The 18,535-nt window shown below is 52.0% G+C and overlaps 1 protein-coding gene and 1 long non-coding RNA gene across 2 annotated transcripts in view; one reads left to right on the plus strand and one right to left on the minus strand.

The window, feature by feature from the left end:
• ECE1 (endothelin converting enzyme 1) overlaps window positions 1-8,098 on the minus strand; it is a 114,887-nt gene extending 106,789 nt beyond the window's left edge. The window contains exon 1 of the mRNA XM_067723028.1: window positions 7,963-8,098. Within this exon, the coding sequence (XP_067579129.1) occupies window positions 7,963-7,965 (3 nt within the window). The 5' untranslated portion in view covers window positions 7,966-8,098. The remainder of the gene's footprint in view (window positions 1-7,962) is intronic.
• A 104-nt stretch (window positions 8,099-8,202) lies between these two features.
• LOC137216906 (uncharacterized) lies at window positions 8,203-13,101 on the plus strand. The gene is made up of 3 exons (XR_010939885.1): window positions 8,203-8,365; window positions 11,713-11,808; window positions 12,782-13,101. It is a non-coding gene; the product is annotated as an uncharacterized lncRNA (long non-coding RNA).
• The last annotated feature ends 5,434 nt before the right edge of the window (window positions 13,102-18,535 follow it).

Consider the following 18,535-nt stretch of genomic DNA (forward strand, 5'->3'; position numbering starts at 1 on the left):
CCTACCCACACTTTCCCAAATGGTCCTTTCTCAGAGATACGGGACAGCTGGGGTTCACAGGTGGCACAGGGGCAACCCTGGAGGTGGAAAAGCACAGAGCAATTGGGAGCAAATGGCTCCCAAATGAGGGGAGCCTACCAGAAACTGGGGAGCTGCGGAAACCTCAATCCACACAGTGTTTTGCAGAAGGGGAAACTGAGGACCAGGAAGGGGAAGGGACTTGCCTAAGGTCACACAGACAATCAGTGGTAGAGCCTCATGGCCTGGGGTCTCCAGGGCCAGGACCCCCTCCCTGCCCTGAGAAATGACAGACGCCTAGAGAAAGCTCAGGCAGGGTCTAGGCAGAGCCCCAGCCTGGCTGCCAGGCCCTGACAGCAGAGGCAGGGCCGACAGTGTGGATCTGAAGCATTAAGACAAAGAAAGGACTCAAATTCCATCCTGCTTCTAAAAACATTCATCACGAAAGTACTCTAGGTTAGGCCATGGGGCCCTGGGCAAAGAGGTGAACAGTACCCTCCTTGGAGAACTGTGTGGCAGTTTCTAGGAAAGTTAAATACGCACTGACCCTACGGCCCGGCAGTTCAACTCCTAAGACCCACCCAAGAGACACGCACAGGAATGTCACAGCTGCCCAAACTGGAATCAATTCAAATTCTCATCCACGGACATCTACATGCACATCTACCCAGTGGGATGCAATAGAGCCTAAAAAGGCCCAGATACTGGCAACAGCACGAAAGAACTACAAACGGTCAGTATTGACTGAAGCTGAAGGAAACCAGACCCAAGTGTACATACATATGAATTCATGCAGATAAGGTTAAAAATCAGGCAAAACAGAGAATAGAAAGCAGGTCAGCAGCCCCCTGTAGCAGGGATTGACAGAAGGGGGCACGTGGGAACTTTCTGGGGCAGTGGAAAGCTTCTACGTTTTGATCTAGGGGGTGATTATGTAGGTGTGTACATTTGTAAAAACTGAGCTGTACAAGATGTGTGCATCTTATGCAAATTATACCACAATTTTAAAAAAACGTACAATCTTGTCCTCAAGAAGCACCCACACAAGCAGCACCAGGACTGGCGTGTGGTTCTCGTGAGGCTGATACCGGCTGAGCCCCCTGCATGTGCCAGGACTGAGCTGGGTTCTTCTGAAACAGCACCTGACGAAACTGTTCCAACTACTGTACAAACTAGGCCCCAGCATCTCCATATTAGCGACGAGGAAAACACAGCTCAGAGAGGCGACATGCTGTCCAAAGTGACAGAGCAAAAAGCGTGGGAGCCAGGCTTGAACCTGGGCCCACTGGTCTGTAGGTCCACTTCTGCTGACCGGCAGCTGCCTCATCCCATGCCTCCTCCTCTCCAGGGCTGGAGGGAACAGTCCTGTGTGTACTGGACTCGGAGCTTCTGTGAAATAGCTGCTTTGGAAATGCATCCTTCCTCCCCGCTCTGCCTCCTCCACCTTTCCTTGCTGCTCTCACTGCCACAAGTCTCGGAGGTCAGTCCTGGACCTCCATCCAAAAAAAGGACCCTCAGCTGTGTGTGTGTGTCCGTGTGTGTCCGTGTGTGTGTGTGTGTGTGTGTGTCCGTGTGTGTGTGTGTGTGTGTGTGTGTGTGGTGTTAACCAAGGGGATTTTCCAACCCTTGGGTCCCCCCAGCCCAGCCAGTGGCCCCAGAGTACTAGGAGGGCTTGAGGTTAGAGTCCCCACCCTTGGCTCCAGTCCCCAAGTGACGCAACCCAGCGTCTGGATTCAGAGAATCATAAAATGTTTCTCTGGAGTAACGGCCACCACCACCATCACTCAGTTCTTACCCTGTGCCAAAAGCCATGCGCATTAATGCATCATCTCGTTAACCCTCACCAACGACCCTCCAAAACAGGTATGTTAGGATCTCATTTTACAGACGGAGAAACGAAGCTCAAAGGGGTTAACTGACTTGCCCACAATCTCACAGTGAGGAAACGGCAGAGCTGGGATGCAACCCTCGTCTGGCCAACTTCACGCCTGTGCTCTGAACCAGAGTATTACGCTTGTGATCCTACAGGTCACAGCTGAAAAGGCCCCTTGAATCGGTCTATCCCAGCCATGTCATTTTACAGATGGGAAAACTAAGGCTCAGGAAGGGAGAGTGTCTTGCTCAGGGCCACACGGAAAGATAGAGGCAGAGCTGGGCTGGAAGCTACATGTATCTCCACCCTTGGCCTTGCCTTCAGTGACCAGAGCGGCCTGGAGCAGGCCATGTGCACCCAGAGGGGCAGCGTGTGGGAGGCAGAGGCTCTGGTTCCAGGCAGAGGTAAATATTGACATGACGGTGTTTACACTTGTAACCCTACTCCTCCTGGCTGCCACCCGCCCCGCTCCTGCCTACAGCCAAGGAGGCAAAGGAGCTTGTGGGGAGGAGCCCAGGGAAGGCGAGGCTTATGTGTCAGGCTCACACTCACGGGGGCATGTGGTCAGGAAGCTTGGGACATCTCCAGTCAGGGGCCACTGGAGACGTGGGCCAGGGCCCCTGGGGCAATGCCGGGAGCTGGGGAGCTGGGGGTCTGGGCGGGGAAGCACAGGCCTGGGTTGAAGTCCTAGCTCTGCCACTGACCGGCAGTGGGACTCAAGGACAGTTGGTGAGTGGGGAGGAGAGGACTTCACTGTCAAGTGCTGTGCAAAGGTGAAAGATAATCAGTATTTCAGCCTGGCCCCAATCAGCTCCCAATGCCTCTGGCCACTGCCCAGGAGTCCCATCCAGGTCCTCAGGGGGCTTTCCCAGGAAGGAAGTTTCTGCTAAATTGAGTGGTAGTTTGGGACTGAAGCCAGAATCTTGAGGAATCAGGAGGCCGCTGCCCAGTTCCAGCTCCTAATTCCCTAAGTGGCCGTTGGGCACCAGCTTTCACAGCTCTGTAATGGGGATGAACCTACTTCCTGTGGTTGGTGTGACAGTCAAAAGGGTTACATTTAAGTGCCAGGCACATGGTAGAGGCTCATTGTACCCCTCAGTCTTCCCTCCTGTAAAACGGGGACGTTGAATTAGACGGTTACAAATCCCCTTTTAACACAAGCATTCGAGGTTTTAAGAAGATCTAGCAGCCAGGCCTACCTCCCTATCTCTGGGCCCTGACATTGGGTCCTCCCTCAGCTAATTTCCTGAATGTTCTCCAGAAACTTGTTCCTCTGTTTCCATCTCCCCTGTCGGTAAACCGCCCCCCACCGCCCACCTCTCCAGGAGCCTGTGGGGAGGAGGGAGCCATTCTGAGGCTTGTCAGCGAGCTGAGACAGGCCAGCGGATATCCCAGGCACCCCATCCTCAGGGCCGCTGGGGAAAGGGCAGAACCCTCAGGGCCTAGACCCCCAGCACCTCTCACTGGCAGTGGGGTTCAGTCAGTGTTGCTTGCTCATTAAACTTTGCCCCCCAGACTATAACTCTTTAAGGACAGAAGAGTATCTCCTTGTTGTCATGTCTCCAAAGCTTGGCTCCTAGGAAGCATTCCATTCCACTAACTGTTGCCATATGAAGCAGCTCAGATGCCGCCTCCTCTGGGAAGACTTCCCTGATACACCTCCATGGCCAGGGTGACTCTGGAGCTGCATCCCTGTTTTCTACCTTGTTTCAGAGCCATTCTGAAGCTTCACCTTTCTCTCTTTTAGGTCAAAGTTCTTGGAGGCCAGGAGCCCCGCTAGTTATCTGCATGAAAGCATGAGAAGAGAAAGGTCAGTGTCCACAGGGCTGTGGGACCTCTGTGGCCACAGCTCCCTCCTCTCCTCACTGCCCATTCTGGGCAGCATGATGGGGATGTGGGGTGGGGTGGATGGGGCAGTGACTGGTGTCCAGACTACTGTCATCTCTCCTAGGGCCACTCTGGCAGCCTCCTAAATGGTCTCCCAGCCTCCAGCCTCACCCCTCCTACCCATTCTCCAGAAAGCAGCCTGTACCATCATCTCAAAACGCAGACCTGACCACATCACTCCTCTCACTGCCCTTAGGATCGAGCCCCGAATTCTTAACCTGGCCCTCCCTGCGTGCGCCTGCCCCGGGGCCACCTCCCAGCCTGCAACTGAATTAACTCCCGAGTGCACCATGTTTTGTCCCATCTCCCACTTACTGCTCCCTCTGCCTAGAATGTTCATTCTTTAGGCTACAACCTTAATGTCACGTCCTCAGGGAGCCTCTTCTGATCCCCAGGCCAGGTTGCCCTATCTGTTCCTCGGCACCCTGCAAGTCTCCTTGGTAACAGAAATCACACTGGTAATTTCCTGCTCCATATCTGCCTGCCCACCAGACTGTGGAAGACAGACCTACCCGTCTCGTTCACACCACCCACAGCCCCAGCTCCTGGCATTATGCCACGCATACTTGTTTGGTGAATGAATGAATGAACGAATGAATGAATGAATGCAGCACTCTGACGGGGGCGAGGTGCTTAGCTAGTCAACCAAAAAGAAAAAACTGAGGGGAACGAAAAGTCGTAAACATTTGCTGATGGTTCCTCCCTCGCTGTCATCGAAGTGTGGACTTTAGCCAACCTGCTTATGTCTTGGCTGACGCCTGAAACTTTCTGCTGAATCCACCCTGTAGCCCTCTTACTCCTCAAATCCTGCTGCTCTCCTGGTCTCTCCAGTTCTGTCTGGGAAACAACGTACTTATTCTTTAACAAAAGTTAACAACATGCCTATTTACTAAAATGTTAGCAATAACCCAGTTATGAGCACAGGCTCTGGCCACACCGGGAAAGGTACTTCTGTGTTCCGGGAACCCTCCACAGACTGGTTCAGGGGGGATGTGGCTGGCCTCCCACCTTTAATTAATAATACTTTTTCCCTCAAGTGCTTAATAGGCAATGAAGCATTTCTACATTGTATCTTACAGAAGGAGCAGATCTGCCCCATTTGGTAGGAAAGGAGGTGTAGAAAGAGAGAATAACTGATGCAAAGTCACGCAGCAAGTTGGTGGTATAACCAGTATTCAAACCTAGGAGCTGGACCTGTCCTCAACTCAGCCACTTACGGTAAAGATGATTCCCAACCCTTAGCTGTGGCTTTGTGCTCGGCCCCTAGTTTGGAATGTAAAGGAACATTCTCAAGGCGCCACAAGAGTGGACTGGCAATGCCGGGTTGGGCCTCCTTCCCCCAACCTGTCCATCTGGTAACCCTCCAAACATCTAGGAGGTCTGTGCCTGCTCTGGCGCTATCTTGCTGTGTGACCCTGGGCAATCTCCTTCACCCCTCTGTGCCTGCTGCTGTGCCTCCTGAGAACCCTCATGTCAAGCCTGCACTGGGGGGGTCTACCTGAGGTCTCTGAGAACAGCGCTGACTCCCCGCCAAGGGGTTAGAGACCTGGGTGGGGAGCTTGGAACCATCAGGGAGCTTGAGCCAGGACAACAGGAAACAGCCCACACACTCTCCAAAGGAGCCCCACTAGGAACCCAGGGGCCAGGGGAAACTTGGCAACGATGGAGGGAACGCTGAATTGTTTAAAACCCATGGAGCAGGAGATCCAAGGAATAAACACTCTAGCGGCCCTGAATCACCCCCACCTCAGGAATGAGCACAGGGACTAGGGTTTAGGGGAAACCAAAATGACGGGGGCCAAGGAGGCCTGACATCAGCCTCCTCTGCACCCACATGCAGTGGACCAACAGTCCACAGTGGAGTTCTGGCTCCTCGGTCTGCCTAAGCCTCCAGCCATCCAGCCCCATCAGCATCCCTTGCCCACTCTCTCTCCTCTCTCCTGCCTCTCCGATGCCCAGGTGTCAGGCAAGCCCCATTCAGGCCTCTCCCGTACTCCCACACCTCTGGTCCCCTGCTCACACAGGTTCCCCTAGCTGGGATGTTCTTTCCAACTCAGATGCCACCTGCTGGGTGAAGCTTTCTCTCACCTCTCCATACAGAAGGGAGCCCTCACCTGGCAGGATCTCTCTACCTCTCCTAAAGATATGCCACCTAGCCTGAGGATCGCGTGGACATTTATGAACTGGTGGAAGCTCTCCTGACACAGTGTTTACGACTGTTTTTCCCTCCCTAGACAGCGCTTGGCATATAGTAAGTGTTCAATAAATCTTTGTTAAAAGATAAGCCAATGACCCGTTCTCTAAGTATCACTCTTCCCTTCTCCCCACAACATGATGAATTTTAATCCTTCTTCCAGACTTAGCAAATAGGTTAGATGTCAGGCAGAACTTCCCACCTTGAGCTTACGGTTGTACAAGAAAGGAAAGTTAGCTGTATTTGAGCAAAGCACTCTCACTGGGTTATCTCACTGAATCTGTACACCATCCCTGTGAGATAAGACCCATCATCTCGCTTCACAGATGAGGAAACTGATACTGGGAGGTGATGACGTAATTTGTCCCTCTGGGGAAGTAGAGGAACTAGAATTCAAATCCAAATCTGTTTGATGCCAAAGCCAGGGGCCCCTCTGACAGGCTGGGAGGCTTCTTAGGTTGTAAGGCTCTGAAAAGTGTCACCAACGCAAGGTGACCTCTCTTTCTTTACTGATATTTAAGGAGAAAACAGTTCTCTTTCTGAGTAACTTAGGTCAGGGTGGGCTTGGAGGCAAAGTGGATGATATGACCTCAACCTCAACGACACCCCTTTTATTTCCCATATACTGAGACCTTAAATCAAGTGCCGTCCGCGGGGAGTCCAAGCAGAGCAATCCAGGGGCAGGTTCCTGATCTACGAGGTGGGCTGGATCCAAGATGGTCTCTAAGCACCTTTGGGTGCAGAGTCAAGCCATACCTGCATTACTACTGACTCCGGAGAGGCAGGTGGTACAGGGGAGGCGGACACTCGTGGAGCGAGAAAAGAGGGGACTGGCTTGGAGGGAAGATGAAAGGGATGTTGTAAGGGCACTCCAGCCCTGGGCAGAGTAGGGGCTGGTCCTGGGGAGCCCCTGGGGGGACTCGTCAGTCTACAGGGGATCCCATCCTGCCCCCACCCGGGCCCCCACAGGCTTGGCAGCATTGCCACGGAGAAGTGGAGGTGGCTGCATCCCCAGGACTGGCAGCCACCATCACTGGCACGTGCCCTCCTCAGGCCCTACGTGGTGACCTGTATCCACTCCGCAGGGTACAGAACTGGACTAGAGAATCAGAGGGGCCTGTCCTTGGGGAAAGAAGCCACAGAGAAGTAGGTGGCCTTGGCCCCCAAGATGGAGACGTGATCACTGGGCCCCAGAGAGATATTGAAAGGTCTTAGCTTTCCTTCCAGAGACAACCCTCCTCTCTAACACAGCCTCAACAACTCCGGCCCGACCAAATGGGTTTCTCTCCTAAGGCTTCAGAAACCCCCCTGAAATCCCCATGCCCAGCTCCCTTCTCCCCGGTACCACTGCCCATCCAAGTCAGTGCTTGGTCTCAGCAACCCCCTCCTCTGAAGACCCATTACCGGGAGATGCTGGGGAGACCAGATCACTGGGCCTAGGGTCCCCAAGTGGCCCCTGGACTCTGACAGCCGCAACCTGGCTGCCCAGCCTCCACTCTCAAGCCCCTAGGGGAATACTGGATTCACAGTCCCAGGGCGCCCAACCTAGTCTTATGAATGCGCTCGGCGCCGCCACCCACGATGCCCCAAGTCGAGCCCCGGAACCACCTCAGAGGCCCGAATACAGCCTCTTCAGATTGCCCCCGACCCCATTACGGAACCAGCCGAGGGTCTCCAAGCCCAGCCGGGTCCAGGGATTTCCGGACGCCCCAGCCCAGAACCGCACCAAGGGACCCCGAACCGAATCGGCCACCCCAAGACCTCCAAACCCGGCCGGGTCCAGCCGCCCAGAACCAAACTCGGCGCGGCCGCCCCCGACGGGACCGAGCGCGGCGCCGCCAGGCGAGCCGAGCCCTGCCCGCGCGCCCCCCGACTCCACGCCCTCCCAGGGCTGCTGCCTGCGCCCAGCCCCCGCGAGCCGGGCGGGCCCCGAGTCCCACTCCGGCGCCGCCGCGGGGGACCGTCAAGGCGGGCCGGGCGCAGCACTCACCATAGCTCGCGCGCTTCGCTCCGGCCCCGCGCTGCTCCCCAGGCCCCACTACCAGTTCCCGGCCGCACACCTCGGACGCAGCGGCTGCGTGCCGCGGCGGCGCGCTGGGGCCCCGAGGCTAAGCGCGGCACCGGCGCCGAGTCCCAGGAGGCGGGCCCGCCGAGGGGCCAATGGCGGGGCGCGGGGCCCGGGCAGCTCAGCCAATCACGCCCGGGGACCGCCTGCCCCGCCCGCGCCCGCGTCTTAACCCTCTGCGCGCTGGGACTGGGGCCGGGGCCGAGGTGGCGTGCTGACCCCCGAGGGCAGAAACGGGCTGGGTCTCCGGCTTCAGGGTACGGGGTCCAGACCTCGCCGAGACCGGCTCGGGGCTGGCGGAGCCCGGGGAGCGGCTCAGCTGTGTCAGGTGCGCGGCGCCGGGAGCCTCGGCGACCTTTGTCTCCTGCCTGGCGCCAGCAAGGAGTGTGACCCAGCGTGCTGCAGCTTCGTGTGTGTGTTTATGTGGGGGGTGTGTGTGTGTGTGTGTGTAAGAGGGGAGGAGGAGACAGAAAAAGCGGAGGGGGGATGGATCCCGCGTGCCTGTTTGTTTATGTGTGACGGAAAGGCAGAGACTGACTATTTTGGGAGTTTGTTACTGCCTGCTTCCGTGTGTGTGTGTGTGTGTGTGTGTGTGTGTGTGTGTGTGTGTGTGTGTGTGTGTGTGTGTGTGTGTGTGTGTGTGTAAGAGTGAGAGGGTTGAGAGGAGAAGGTAGAAGGGAAGCAGAGAGAAGGATGGATGTTTCTCTATGCCTTTACGTTTGTATGTCAGAGGAGAAACTGTCTCTACATGTGGTTGTGTAACTGCCTGAGTGAAAGAGGTGTGTGTCTGTGTATTTGTATGAATGTGTGATCTGTGCTTTTGGGGCCTGTTTTGCATGCACGTTGGTGTGGTAGAAAGAGACTTTGTGTCCCTGCTGTAAACAAGTGGAGCCCAAACCCCTCTGGTGTTGTGGTGTAGCATGTGCACATGAGAGGGGCAAGGCTGTTATTTGGTACAACTGTGTGTGTAGCCCAGTTTGCAAAAAAGAGAGAGAGAAAGATTGTGGGTGAGGTGAAAATGTGTGTTTTGTTTATGTGACTTTGTGATTATCTCTATGTTGTGTTGAGAAAGAGAAACTAATATGCAGGGACCATGATAAGTGGATGTTTAGGAGAGACAAAGACATTCCAGAGGAGATGGTGTTTGGGCTTTGAAGGATGTATAGGAGTTCGTGAGGCCAGAAGGAAAGACCTGGGGAATCTTGCCTACCAGTCACGGGTGACAGAGGTGGATTCTGGAAGACAGGGCATCTACTGCCAGCCACTGTGGTCAGGAGCTGGCCCAGAGTGATTCTGAGCATGCAGAGGAGGGGTCTGGGCACACAGTGCAAGGTTACAAAGGGACCATCTGCTCCTGGGCAGTGTGTGTGGCCACCTGGAGGGCAGGGAGGGAGCTGTGGAAATAACTCTCCCTGTTTCCATTCAACAGCCCTCTGAATTCTCCAGTGTGGAGGGAGGGAGACAGGGAAGAGGCCACTTGTCAGCATTTACAAAGCTTGTTGAGTGCCACAGACTAGAAATGAGGGGTGGGCCCTGCCCAAAAGGTGACCAGAACTTCTCTGGACTTGGATGCCCAGACCCTCTTTCCATCCTGGAGGACTGGTAGCTTATACCCTCAGCTGCCCAGGCCTGGACTGGTTTCAGATTCCTGACTATTCCTGGTTTCAGATTCGTGACCATTCCTGATGCCTGGAGGGACATTCTGAAATCCAGGGAGACACGAAAATGGAACCAGTTATCCTAGCTTTCCACTTGCCAGCGGTGTGATTCTGGGGGATTCCCTTCTCCTCTCTGAGCCTCAGTTTTCTCCTCTGTAAAATAGGATTTGTAATTCCTGCCTACCCCCCAGTACTGATGTGAAGATTTAATGAGTTAATGTACACGTGGGCCCTCTGTAAGCTATGAACCACAGGAAAATGTTAAGCGTTTCTCCATTTATATGAAGTTCAAAGCACTTCGATACTGTCAGAAGTCTGGCCAGTGTTGCCTTTGGGGAGGGAATGACTGGAAAGGGGGCAACAGGGGAACTTCCGGCTGCTGGTAAGGTGGTTTTGGGATGGAAGGACTGGGGACAGGGCTGTGTTCAGTTTGTGAAGACGCCTTAGGATCTGTGCATTTTTTTCTGTATATGTTATACTACAACAACATGTTCCAAAAAAAAAGAAAAGAAAGGTCAGGCATCCTGACCACATTTTATTCACTCACACGATGGGCATTCTGGAATACTCTATCAACGAGGCAGGAACCGGGCTGAGTATTGGGGATACAACAGTGAACATGATGTGATCCTGACTCTATGAAGAAAAGAGGAGAAAGGGCGTGGCTTTCTCACCTCTGAAGGGGGCACATTGGCAGGGGAGGGGCTTGCCCAGAGCCACTCCCTGGGCTGGCAGCAGAACCAGGACTAGAATGAAGGACTCCTAGTGCTATGGCTCGGTCTCTTCCATTCCACCAGGCTGCCTGGGAGAGACAGGCCCTGGTCTTATGCTGCTCAGGGGAGAACAGTGAGAAGGTTTGCTGCTAACTCTGACCCTAACCTCCAGCTCCTTGAGGATCCTCAGAGCTCACCTCCACCAAACAGCCTTCTAGGAACAATTCTATTCTATAGATGCTATGATTCCCACCCCAGCCCCATGTTACAGGTGAGGAAAATTAATGTTCAGAGAGGGAAAGTGACTTCCCCAAGGTGGCACAGCCAGTCTAAGAGGATTTGGTCCTTTGCTGGCATCATGCTGCTTCTGTTGACATTTGTGGACTTGCTGTGCTCTCTGACAGAAACCTGGGTGGTTGTGTGGAAGGAAACATGTTTCCCTTGTCAGGCTCCTATAGACTGGATGGTGAGGGTGCTTCCTCCAAATACTCAGGTTTCTGGGCACAGCAGTCAGAGCATCTGGGCTCAAACTGGCAGAAAAACTCCCTTAAACTGAAAAGTACAGGGGTAGAGCTAGCTTTAGTCATGGCTGCATTGAGGAGCTCAGATGATTGTCAGGATTCAGTGTCATTCTCTTGGTCTGTCAAGACTGTTTCCCTCTCTGCTGGCCTTGTCCTCTGGCAGACTCTCTCCTCATGATCACAGGGTGGCTGCCAGCAGCACCAGCCAGGCATCCTAGTCTCTCAGCAGCTGCAACAGAAACAGGGACTCTTGCCTCAACAGTTCCAACAACATTCCTCAAACCAAGTCTCATTGGCTCTTACTGAGACATGTATCCATTCCTTGGCCAGTCACTGTGACCGAGGGTTCTGACTGGCCAGGCCATGGAGAGTGAGGGCCTCAGAGGTACCTGGCATTTGAGTCTAGTTGTGATTTCTAGCCATCCCAGCCTCAGGACTCACCAAGGTCCAAGAAGAATCCTCCCGAATTTGTGGAGAATCTTACATTTCATAGGCCTTCAATAAATGGCAACCGTTATTATTGGTATTCTTCTTCCTCTGCTTTGCCTCTGTCATCATCTTGTACAGAGTAGACATTCAGTAATGTCTAGCATACAGTAGGTACCCAAAGAATCCTTAGTGGTTGACTGATTTTTTGGGGGAGTGGGGGGTTGCTGATGCCATGTACCAAGTCAGAGAGAGTCTGGACAAATTGGACAGCCCATGGCCTGCAGACAGGATGAGACTCATTATGAGAACTATTTAATTTTTTATTTTGTTTTGTCTTCCATAATTGAACTGAAGCTATAGTCTAGAGCTCCTGGGGGCATCACCAGACTCTCCAGGAACAGACTCCCCCATCACACACATCCACCCGCCAGCCTAGGAGGATATAATCAGGTAAGCATCAGAAAGAGCCCGTTAGGAGGCTGGTCCGGGAGGAGCAAGCAGAACTTGTCAGACCCAATCAGACTATTTCTGCAACCCTGCAGAGAGTTTGCCTGGGGTGGGGCTGGGGACCGGCATGTCGCAGCCTGATCCCTTTCTCCTTGGGCCACCAGCTACTCTGATTCAATTGGGCAGTTTGAGTTTCCATGAGGGGCTGGAGGTCCATTAGGTCTTGACTAACAATAGCTGCTATTTATCAAGTGTGTGCTGGGCCCCATAGTTGGCACTTTGCATGATTTAACTACAGGACCAGTGGAATATATTTTGGATACTCACATTATCCCTGCTTTTGCTTTACTCTTTCTGCTATTTTCCCTGATTTCAAGTGCAATTAATATGTGCTCACTGTAAAATAGTGTAAACAATATGGAAATGAATACAATAGGGAAAAAGTCCCCCATAATCCTACTCCTCAAACATCAACCACTGTTAACTCCTTGATGAGATTCTGCATTTAGCTGTATTAACAGATGTATGTCTGTTTTGTGAGAGGAAGAACATTACATTATTCACCTGTTCATAGCCTCCTTTCCTCCCTGCCTTTGAGGAAGAAAACTCTGTAGTTCAGGTAGCTTCAGCCTGGTTTTATTCTGTGGATCTGAGTAACAGGAGGAGGGAAGGGAAGGAAACAAGCTAAGAGGGAAAGGGCAGAGGTTGCTGGGTGGGAAAAGATGGGAGAGGCTGAAGCAGGGGGCAAGGAGGTAAGAGCAGTGCAGCCTGAGCTTTGAGAGAGCATTTCAAGGACTCAGGATACAGATTTGGAGGCTGTCTGCAGAGGGTGGGAGGGAAGACAAGAAAAAGAAACAGAAAGAGGAAAAGGAATGTTAAGAAGTTTTTTTGAGATTATGAATAAAATCACCTTTAACATTTTCAAAAGAATTGAATAAATATTTAAATTGCCTTTTGGACTTCCCTGATGGCGCAGTGGTTAAGAATCCACCTGCCAATGAAGGGGACACGGGTTCGAGCCCTGGGCTGGGAAGACCCCCACATGCCATGGAGCAACTAAGCCAGTGTGCCACAACTACTGAGCCCATGCGCCACAACTACTGAGCCCATGTGCCACAACTACTGAACCCATGCGCCACAACTACTGAGCCCGTGTGCCACAACTACTGAAGCCTGCTCTCCTAGAGTCCGTGCTCCGCAACAAGAGAAGCCACCGCAACGAGAAGCCCACGCACCACAATGAAAAGTAGCCCCCGCTTGCCGCAACTAGAGAAAGCCTGCGCACAGCATCAAAGACCCAACGCAGACAAAAATAAATTAAAAAAAAAAAAAAAGCCCTTTAAATTGCCTTTCAATTTTTTTGTTGCTGTGGGGGGAGGGGAGGAACTGGTGTTTCTTTCTAATTCAATAGTGATTTGAGGTTGTCCTCAAAGTGGCTCAGCTGTACCCAGGTTACTTTTTTATAAACAAAAAAATGAGATTACATAATATTAATAATTGCTAAAATGTATTGACTATTTACTATATGCCAGGCATTGTGCTAAATATTCTTCCATATTACTTTATTTAATTCTATAATATCCCAATGGGGGCAGGTACTACTATTATCTCATTTTACAAATGCGGAAGCTGAGGCTCAGAGAGGTGAAACAACTTGCCCAAGGTCACACAGCCAGCAAGTGGGGGAGCTGGGATGAGATAATTTTTCCATTATTTTAATCGTCTGGTATGTAGTTGCTCAGTTTTTGTTGTCGTTGTTATTTGTGTGTTTATTTGTTAAGGAGCTTCAAACCCCTTTCTGCTTGTGATTGGGCAAGAATATACATAAATAAAAGTTAGGCATGCGCTGTCGTTGACCCCACAATTCCCTGCGGTCAGTGTTACCCCTGTTTTCTATGTTAAGAACCTGAAGCTGAGTGGGACATGCTCACTAATCTAGAGTAAGGCAGCTTTTAAGTTGTGTCATGGGATTTGAACTCAACTGTGTTTTCTCTGAAGGACCATACAGGAGCCGGAGCTGGGGTGGGGATCTGGGCTACATCTCGGTCACCCAGGCACAGAGTCACAGACCCTGTGGGCTGGACCTGAAAGAGATGTGAAAAGTCATCTATTCTAGTCCCTCTTTCCATTTATAAATCTCCTCTGCTGCTTCCCCCACAGAGGTCACATGGCCCAAGTCTGAACACCTCTGCTGATGGAAAACCCACTACTTTTGCGGAGCCCAGAGCCGGGGAAAGTAGGCCAGGCTGGAGCGGTGAAGCAGATGAAATGCTTGAGAATTAGCTGGGACAAGCACGGAGACTGCCAGCAGGGACAGGAGTGCAGAGAGAATGGAAAACCACTCCCTCCAAGTAACAGGAGGAGGGAGGGGAAACAAACAAGCTAGGAGAGAAAGGGCAGAGATTGCTGGATGGGAAAAGATGGGAGAGGCTAGAGCAGGGACCAAGGAGGTAAGAACAGTGCAGGCTGAGCTTTGAAAGAGCATTTGAGTGACATAGGCTCAAAGGCCTTCCCTGCCAATAGCAGCTCTTCTATATACAGCCCCTCTCAGTGGGGGGAGTAAGGATGTGTTTTTTCAAGAGACCAAGTCACCCCAGAGCCAGACTACTCTAACCCAGTATATTTCCCCTTTTGCTTTGGCTGCTAGGAAGCTCTTAGGTAAGTTATATATTGAACCTCAGTTACTAATTTGGTACAGAAGCCTGATAGATTTCTCCCTATCTCTTTCTAGTAGCTTTCAATCTCTCTTTTATTTATTTATTTATTTATTTATTTATTTATTTATTTATTTATTTTTGTGGTACGCAGGCCTCTCACTGTTGCGGCCTCTCCCGTTGCAGAGCACAGGCTCTGGATGCGCAGGCTCAGCGGCCATGGCTCACGGGCCCAGCCACTCTGCGGCATGTGGGATCTTCCCGGACTGGGGCACGAACCCGTGTCCCCTGCATCAGCAGGCGGACTCTCAACCACTGTGCCACCAGGGAAGCCCTCAGTCTCTTTTAAATCCATGTTTTATAATGTTTGCTTTACCACCGAGCAGCTGCTCCACTGAATTTTTGTAAATGGAGGAGATTTTGATCATAAACAAAAACATTCTGTAATGTGAATTTGTTGGTTGACAACTGGAGAGAGTCGGGTCCTAGAGAAATAGGATAGGGCATAGGACTGGACTGGGCCAAGGTGGGGGAAGGTGGATCAGGCAGGAGGGAGAGGATGTCAAGACCATCTTAGCAAATATCTTTTTTTTTTAAATTAATTTATTTATTTTTGGCTCTGTTGGGTCTTTGTTGCTGCACACGGGCTTTCTCTAGTTATGGCAAGCGGGGACTACTCTTCGTTGCGGTGTGTGGGCTTCTCATTGTCGTGGCTTCTCTTGTTGCGGAGCATGGGCTCTAGGTGCACGGGCTTCAGTAATTGTGGCACGCGGGCTCAGTAGCTGTGGCTCACGGGCTCTGGAGCACAGGCTCAGTAGTTGTGGCGCACAGGCTTACTTGCTCTGCGGCATGTGGGATCTTCCCAGGCCAGGGCTCGAACACATGTCCCCTGCACTGGCAGGCAGATTCTTAACCACTGCGCCACCAGGGAAGTCCCTTAGCAAATATCTTTGGTCACATGGGGAATAGGTGCTTGGTGCTGGAGATATTCCACGTGGTGGGGAGGTCAGGGGCACTAGAGAGGGAGTAGCTGAGTGTGAAGGATGGAGTCACACACCCAGAGAGAAGGGAAGAGGGCTCAGGCAGTGGGAGCAACCTGTGCAAAGACCCGGAAGTGGGAAGGGTGCTGGAGGACAGGAAGAAGGCTCCAGTGGCTGGAGTGCTTAGAGAAGTGAGGACAGTGGTGAGCTGGGGCTGGGAGTGGTAGAGCCAAGCCAGGGCTTGCCACTCAGGGAGGTGTCTTTTATCCTAAGGGCTGAATATTTGTGTTCTCAGGAGGTTTCCCAGGGAGCTGCTGTTTCCCACTCCTGGGTGTTTTTGACTTTGGTCTGGGGGAGCAGGTGCAGGTAGGAGAAAAGCATCGAGCCAGGTGCCCTTGAAGCAGACCAGCTGCTCAGCCCCACTGACTCAGGGGACAACTCCCCAGGGGCTGCCCAGCCAGTCAGAACCAAGGATGGTGGACTAAGACCCCCCCCAAAAACGCCATGTGACTAGGGCTGGGGACCATGGGATGAGCTTCCACTCTGGAGTCAGACTCCTTGAGTGGATTCTGACCTCAGCTGAGGGACCTTGGCCAAGGTTCCGTACTTCTCTGAACCTCATCTCTAAAATGCAAGTAATGTTACCTATCCTGAGTAGACAAAAGCAAAAGACTTAACATAAAGTAGTTATTTCAACGAACATTCACTTCCCCAAACCCAGGGTACTAGGAAAGAGGCCTTTGATGGAACCATCCCCATACCCTACACCCCTGCCCCATCTCAAGTGTGATTAGGGCTCCCACGCCTGTGCTCCCACAGCCTATGTTACTGCTAACATCGCCCCTCCACTCTGTCTAGCCCAGTCTGTTTCCTGTGTTCCCTCTGTCGGTCTCCCCTGTCTGATCCCAGCTCTGTGGCCCCAGAAACAGGCACCAGCCTATAGCTGGTGCTCAATAAATGTCTATCGAACTGTACTGACGGTCTCTTCTAGGGGATGCCGCCTGATTAACGAGCACCTCCTCTCTGCATACACTATCTGCTTTAGACTTCACATAACCCCTATTTTCACAGATGAAGTTCCTGAGGGTCAGAGAGGTGAAGTGACTTGCCCCAGGTCACACAGTGTGTAGGTAAGTGACAACTTGGAAATGAACCCACCTCTATCTGATTACAAAGGTCCCGCTCTGGACTGAGGCTTTGTATGTCCTCACTATAGTTCTTTCACACATAGGGGAGAATTCAAAAGACTCCAGCTCAGCTTCAAATGGCTGGAGGACCTTGGGGATGGGGCCAGCCACTCAGAATCTCTGGGCATCAGTCACCCCATCTCTAAAATGAAGGGGTTTAAACAAGGAAAGAAAATGAAGGGGTTGGATCAGTGATTCTCAACCCTGGCAGCCTATTTATTTGAATTATTTGGAGAGCTTTTAAAATGTACTGGCGCCTGGGCCCCACCTCAGGTCAATTAAACCTGATCCCTGAGGGTGGATCCCAAAGTCCATCAAACTCCCCAGTGATCTGATTGCACGGTCAGGGCTGAGAACATCCAGATAGCCCCTCAGTGAGGCCCATTGCAAGAAGCCATTCCATCTGGCATGGCGGAGAAACCAGGGCTTCAGAACCAAGCGGGTGTGGGTTCTAATCCTGGATCTGCTCTTTCCCATACCCCAACGTCCTCATCTTGCAAAGGAGGAGAGCAAGGCTCAGTGAAGTCCAAGGTCACACAGCTCAGAAGTGCCGCTGTGGCAGTTTGAATCCAGGTCGGCCCTCAGGGGCATTAGGTCTAGATATGGAGAGGAGGTGCAGGCAGGCAGGTCCACTTGAGGCCTATAGCTCCCCTGGCCCTCTGGACTGCCTGAGCCCGGGCAGAGTCTGTCAAGGGGGACCCTGCAGTCATCCCTGTCCCGTGACTTACAGTTTGGGAAGCAGGTGCTGGGGTAGCATCAGGTCACACATACCTTGGCCGTCTCCTTGCCTAGCATGTGGCCAGGCACCTCTACTACCCACTGTGTCCCAAGCCCTGGGCAGTGGCAGGCCAGTGTGGACATGCTGGGCAGCTTCTGTGTAACTGGGGCAGTCGCAATGGCTGCAGGAACAAACAGGCAGGAAAACTGATGCCAACTTAAGGCACAGGCAGACCTTCTTTTAAACACCTGCCCCATCGCTCATGCGCCATGTGGTTAGTAGGTCGGGGCACCTCTTTGAAGCACTACAAAATATGCATAAAAGTATAGCTCATGGGCTTCCAACCCTGACTTTGACCATGCCGTTCCCTCTCCTGGAGTGCCCTTCCCATCTGTCCTCCTTGTAGGTCTCTATCCAAATGACACCCCTTCAGATAGGCCTTCCCTGGCCGCCTCTCCAAGGAGCTTCCCCTTTTTATTCTCTGTCACTGCACCCACTGTATTTCCTTCCTTCTCTTTGACAGACTTTATTATTCTATACTTAGGTGCTTGGTTACTCTCTCCCTAATTAGATGATAAAACCCATGAATGCAGGGCCTGTGTCTTTTCTGTTTTGTCATGTCTCTTTACAAGACATGCCAGAAAACTCACCCATTTTAAGTGTATAATTCCATGATTTTTAGTAAATTCGCAGAATTGCATGACCATCACCACAATCTGGTTTTAGAACTTTCATCACCCCCAGAAGATCCCTCAGACCTGTCTGCAGTTAATCCCTGCTTTTACCCTCATCGCCAGGCAATCACCCATCTGCTTTCTGTCTCTCCAGTTTTGCCTTTTCTGGGAATGTCCCATAAATGGAATCAGTATAATATGAGACCTTCTGTGTCTGGCTTCTTTCACTGACCATGAAGTCTGAGCTTCATCCGTATTGCGAGTATTGGAAGTTTGTTTCTTTTTATTGCTGAGTCGTATTCCCTAACATGGTTGTGCGACATTTTGTTTATCCATTCGCCTTTTCAATTTTGGATTGCTTCCGGTTTTCTCTATAGAATAATGCTGATATGAACATTTGCCTACAAGTCTTCGTGTGGACACACATTTTCATTTTGCTGGAGTAAATACCTGGATACCTATGAATGGAATTGCTGGGTTTTATGGTCAGTGTATGTTCAACTTCCTCAGAGACTGT

Source organism: Pseudorca crassidens, chromosome 2 (genome assembly GCF_039906515.1).
Source record: "Pseudorca crassidens isolate mPseCra1 chromosome 2, mPseCra1.hap1, whole genome shotgun sequence".
Lineage (NCBI taxonomy): Eukaryota > Metazoa > Chordata > Mammalia > Artiodactyla > Delphinidae > Pseudorca > Pseudorca crassidens.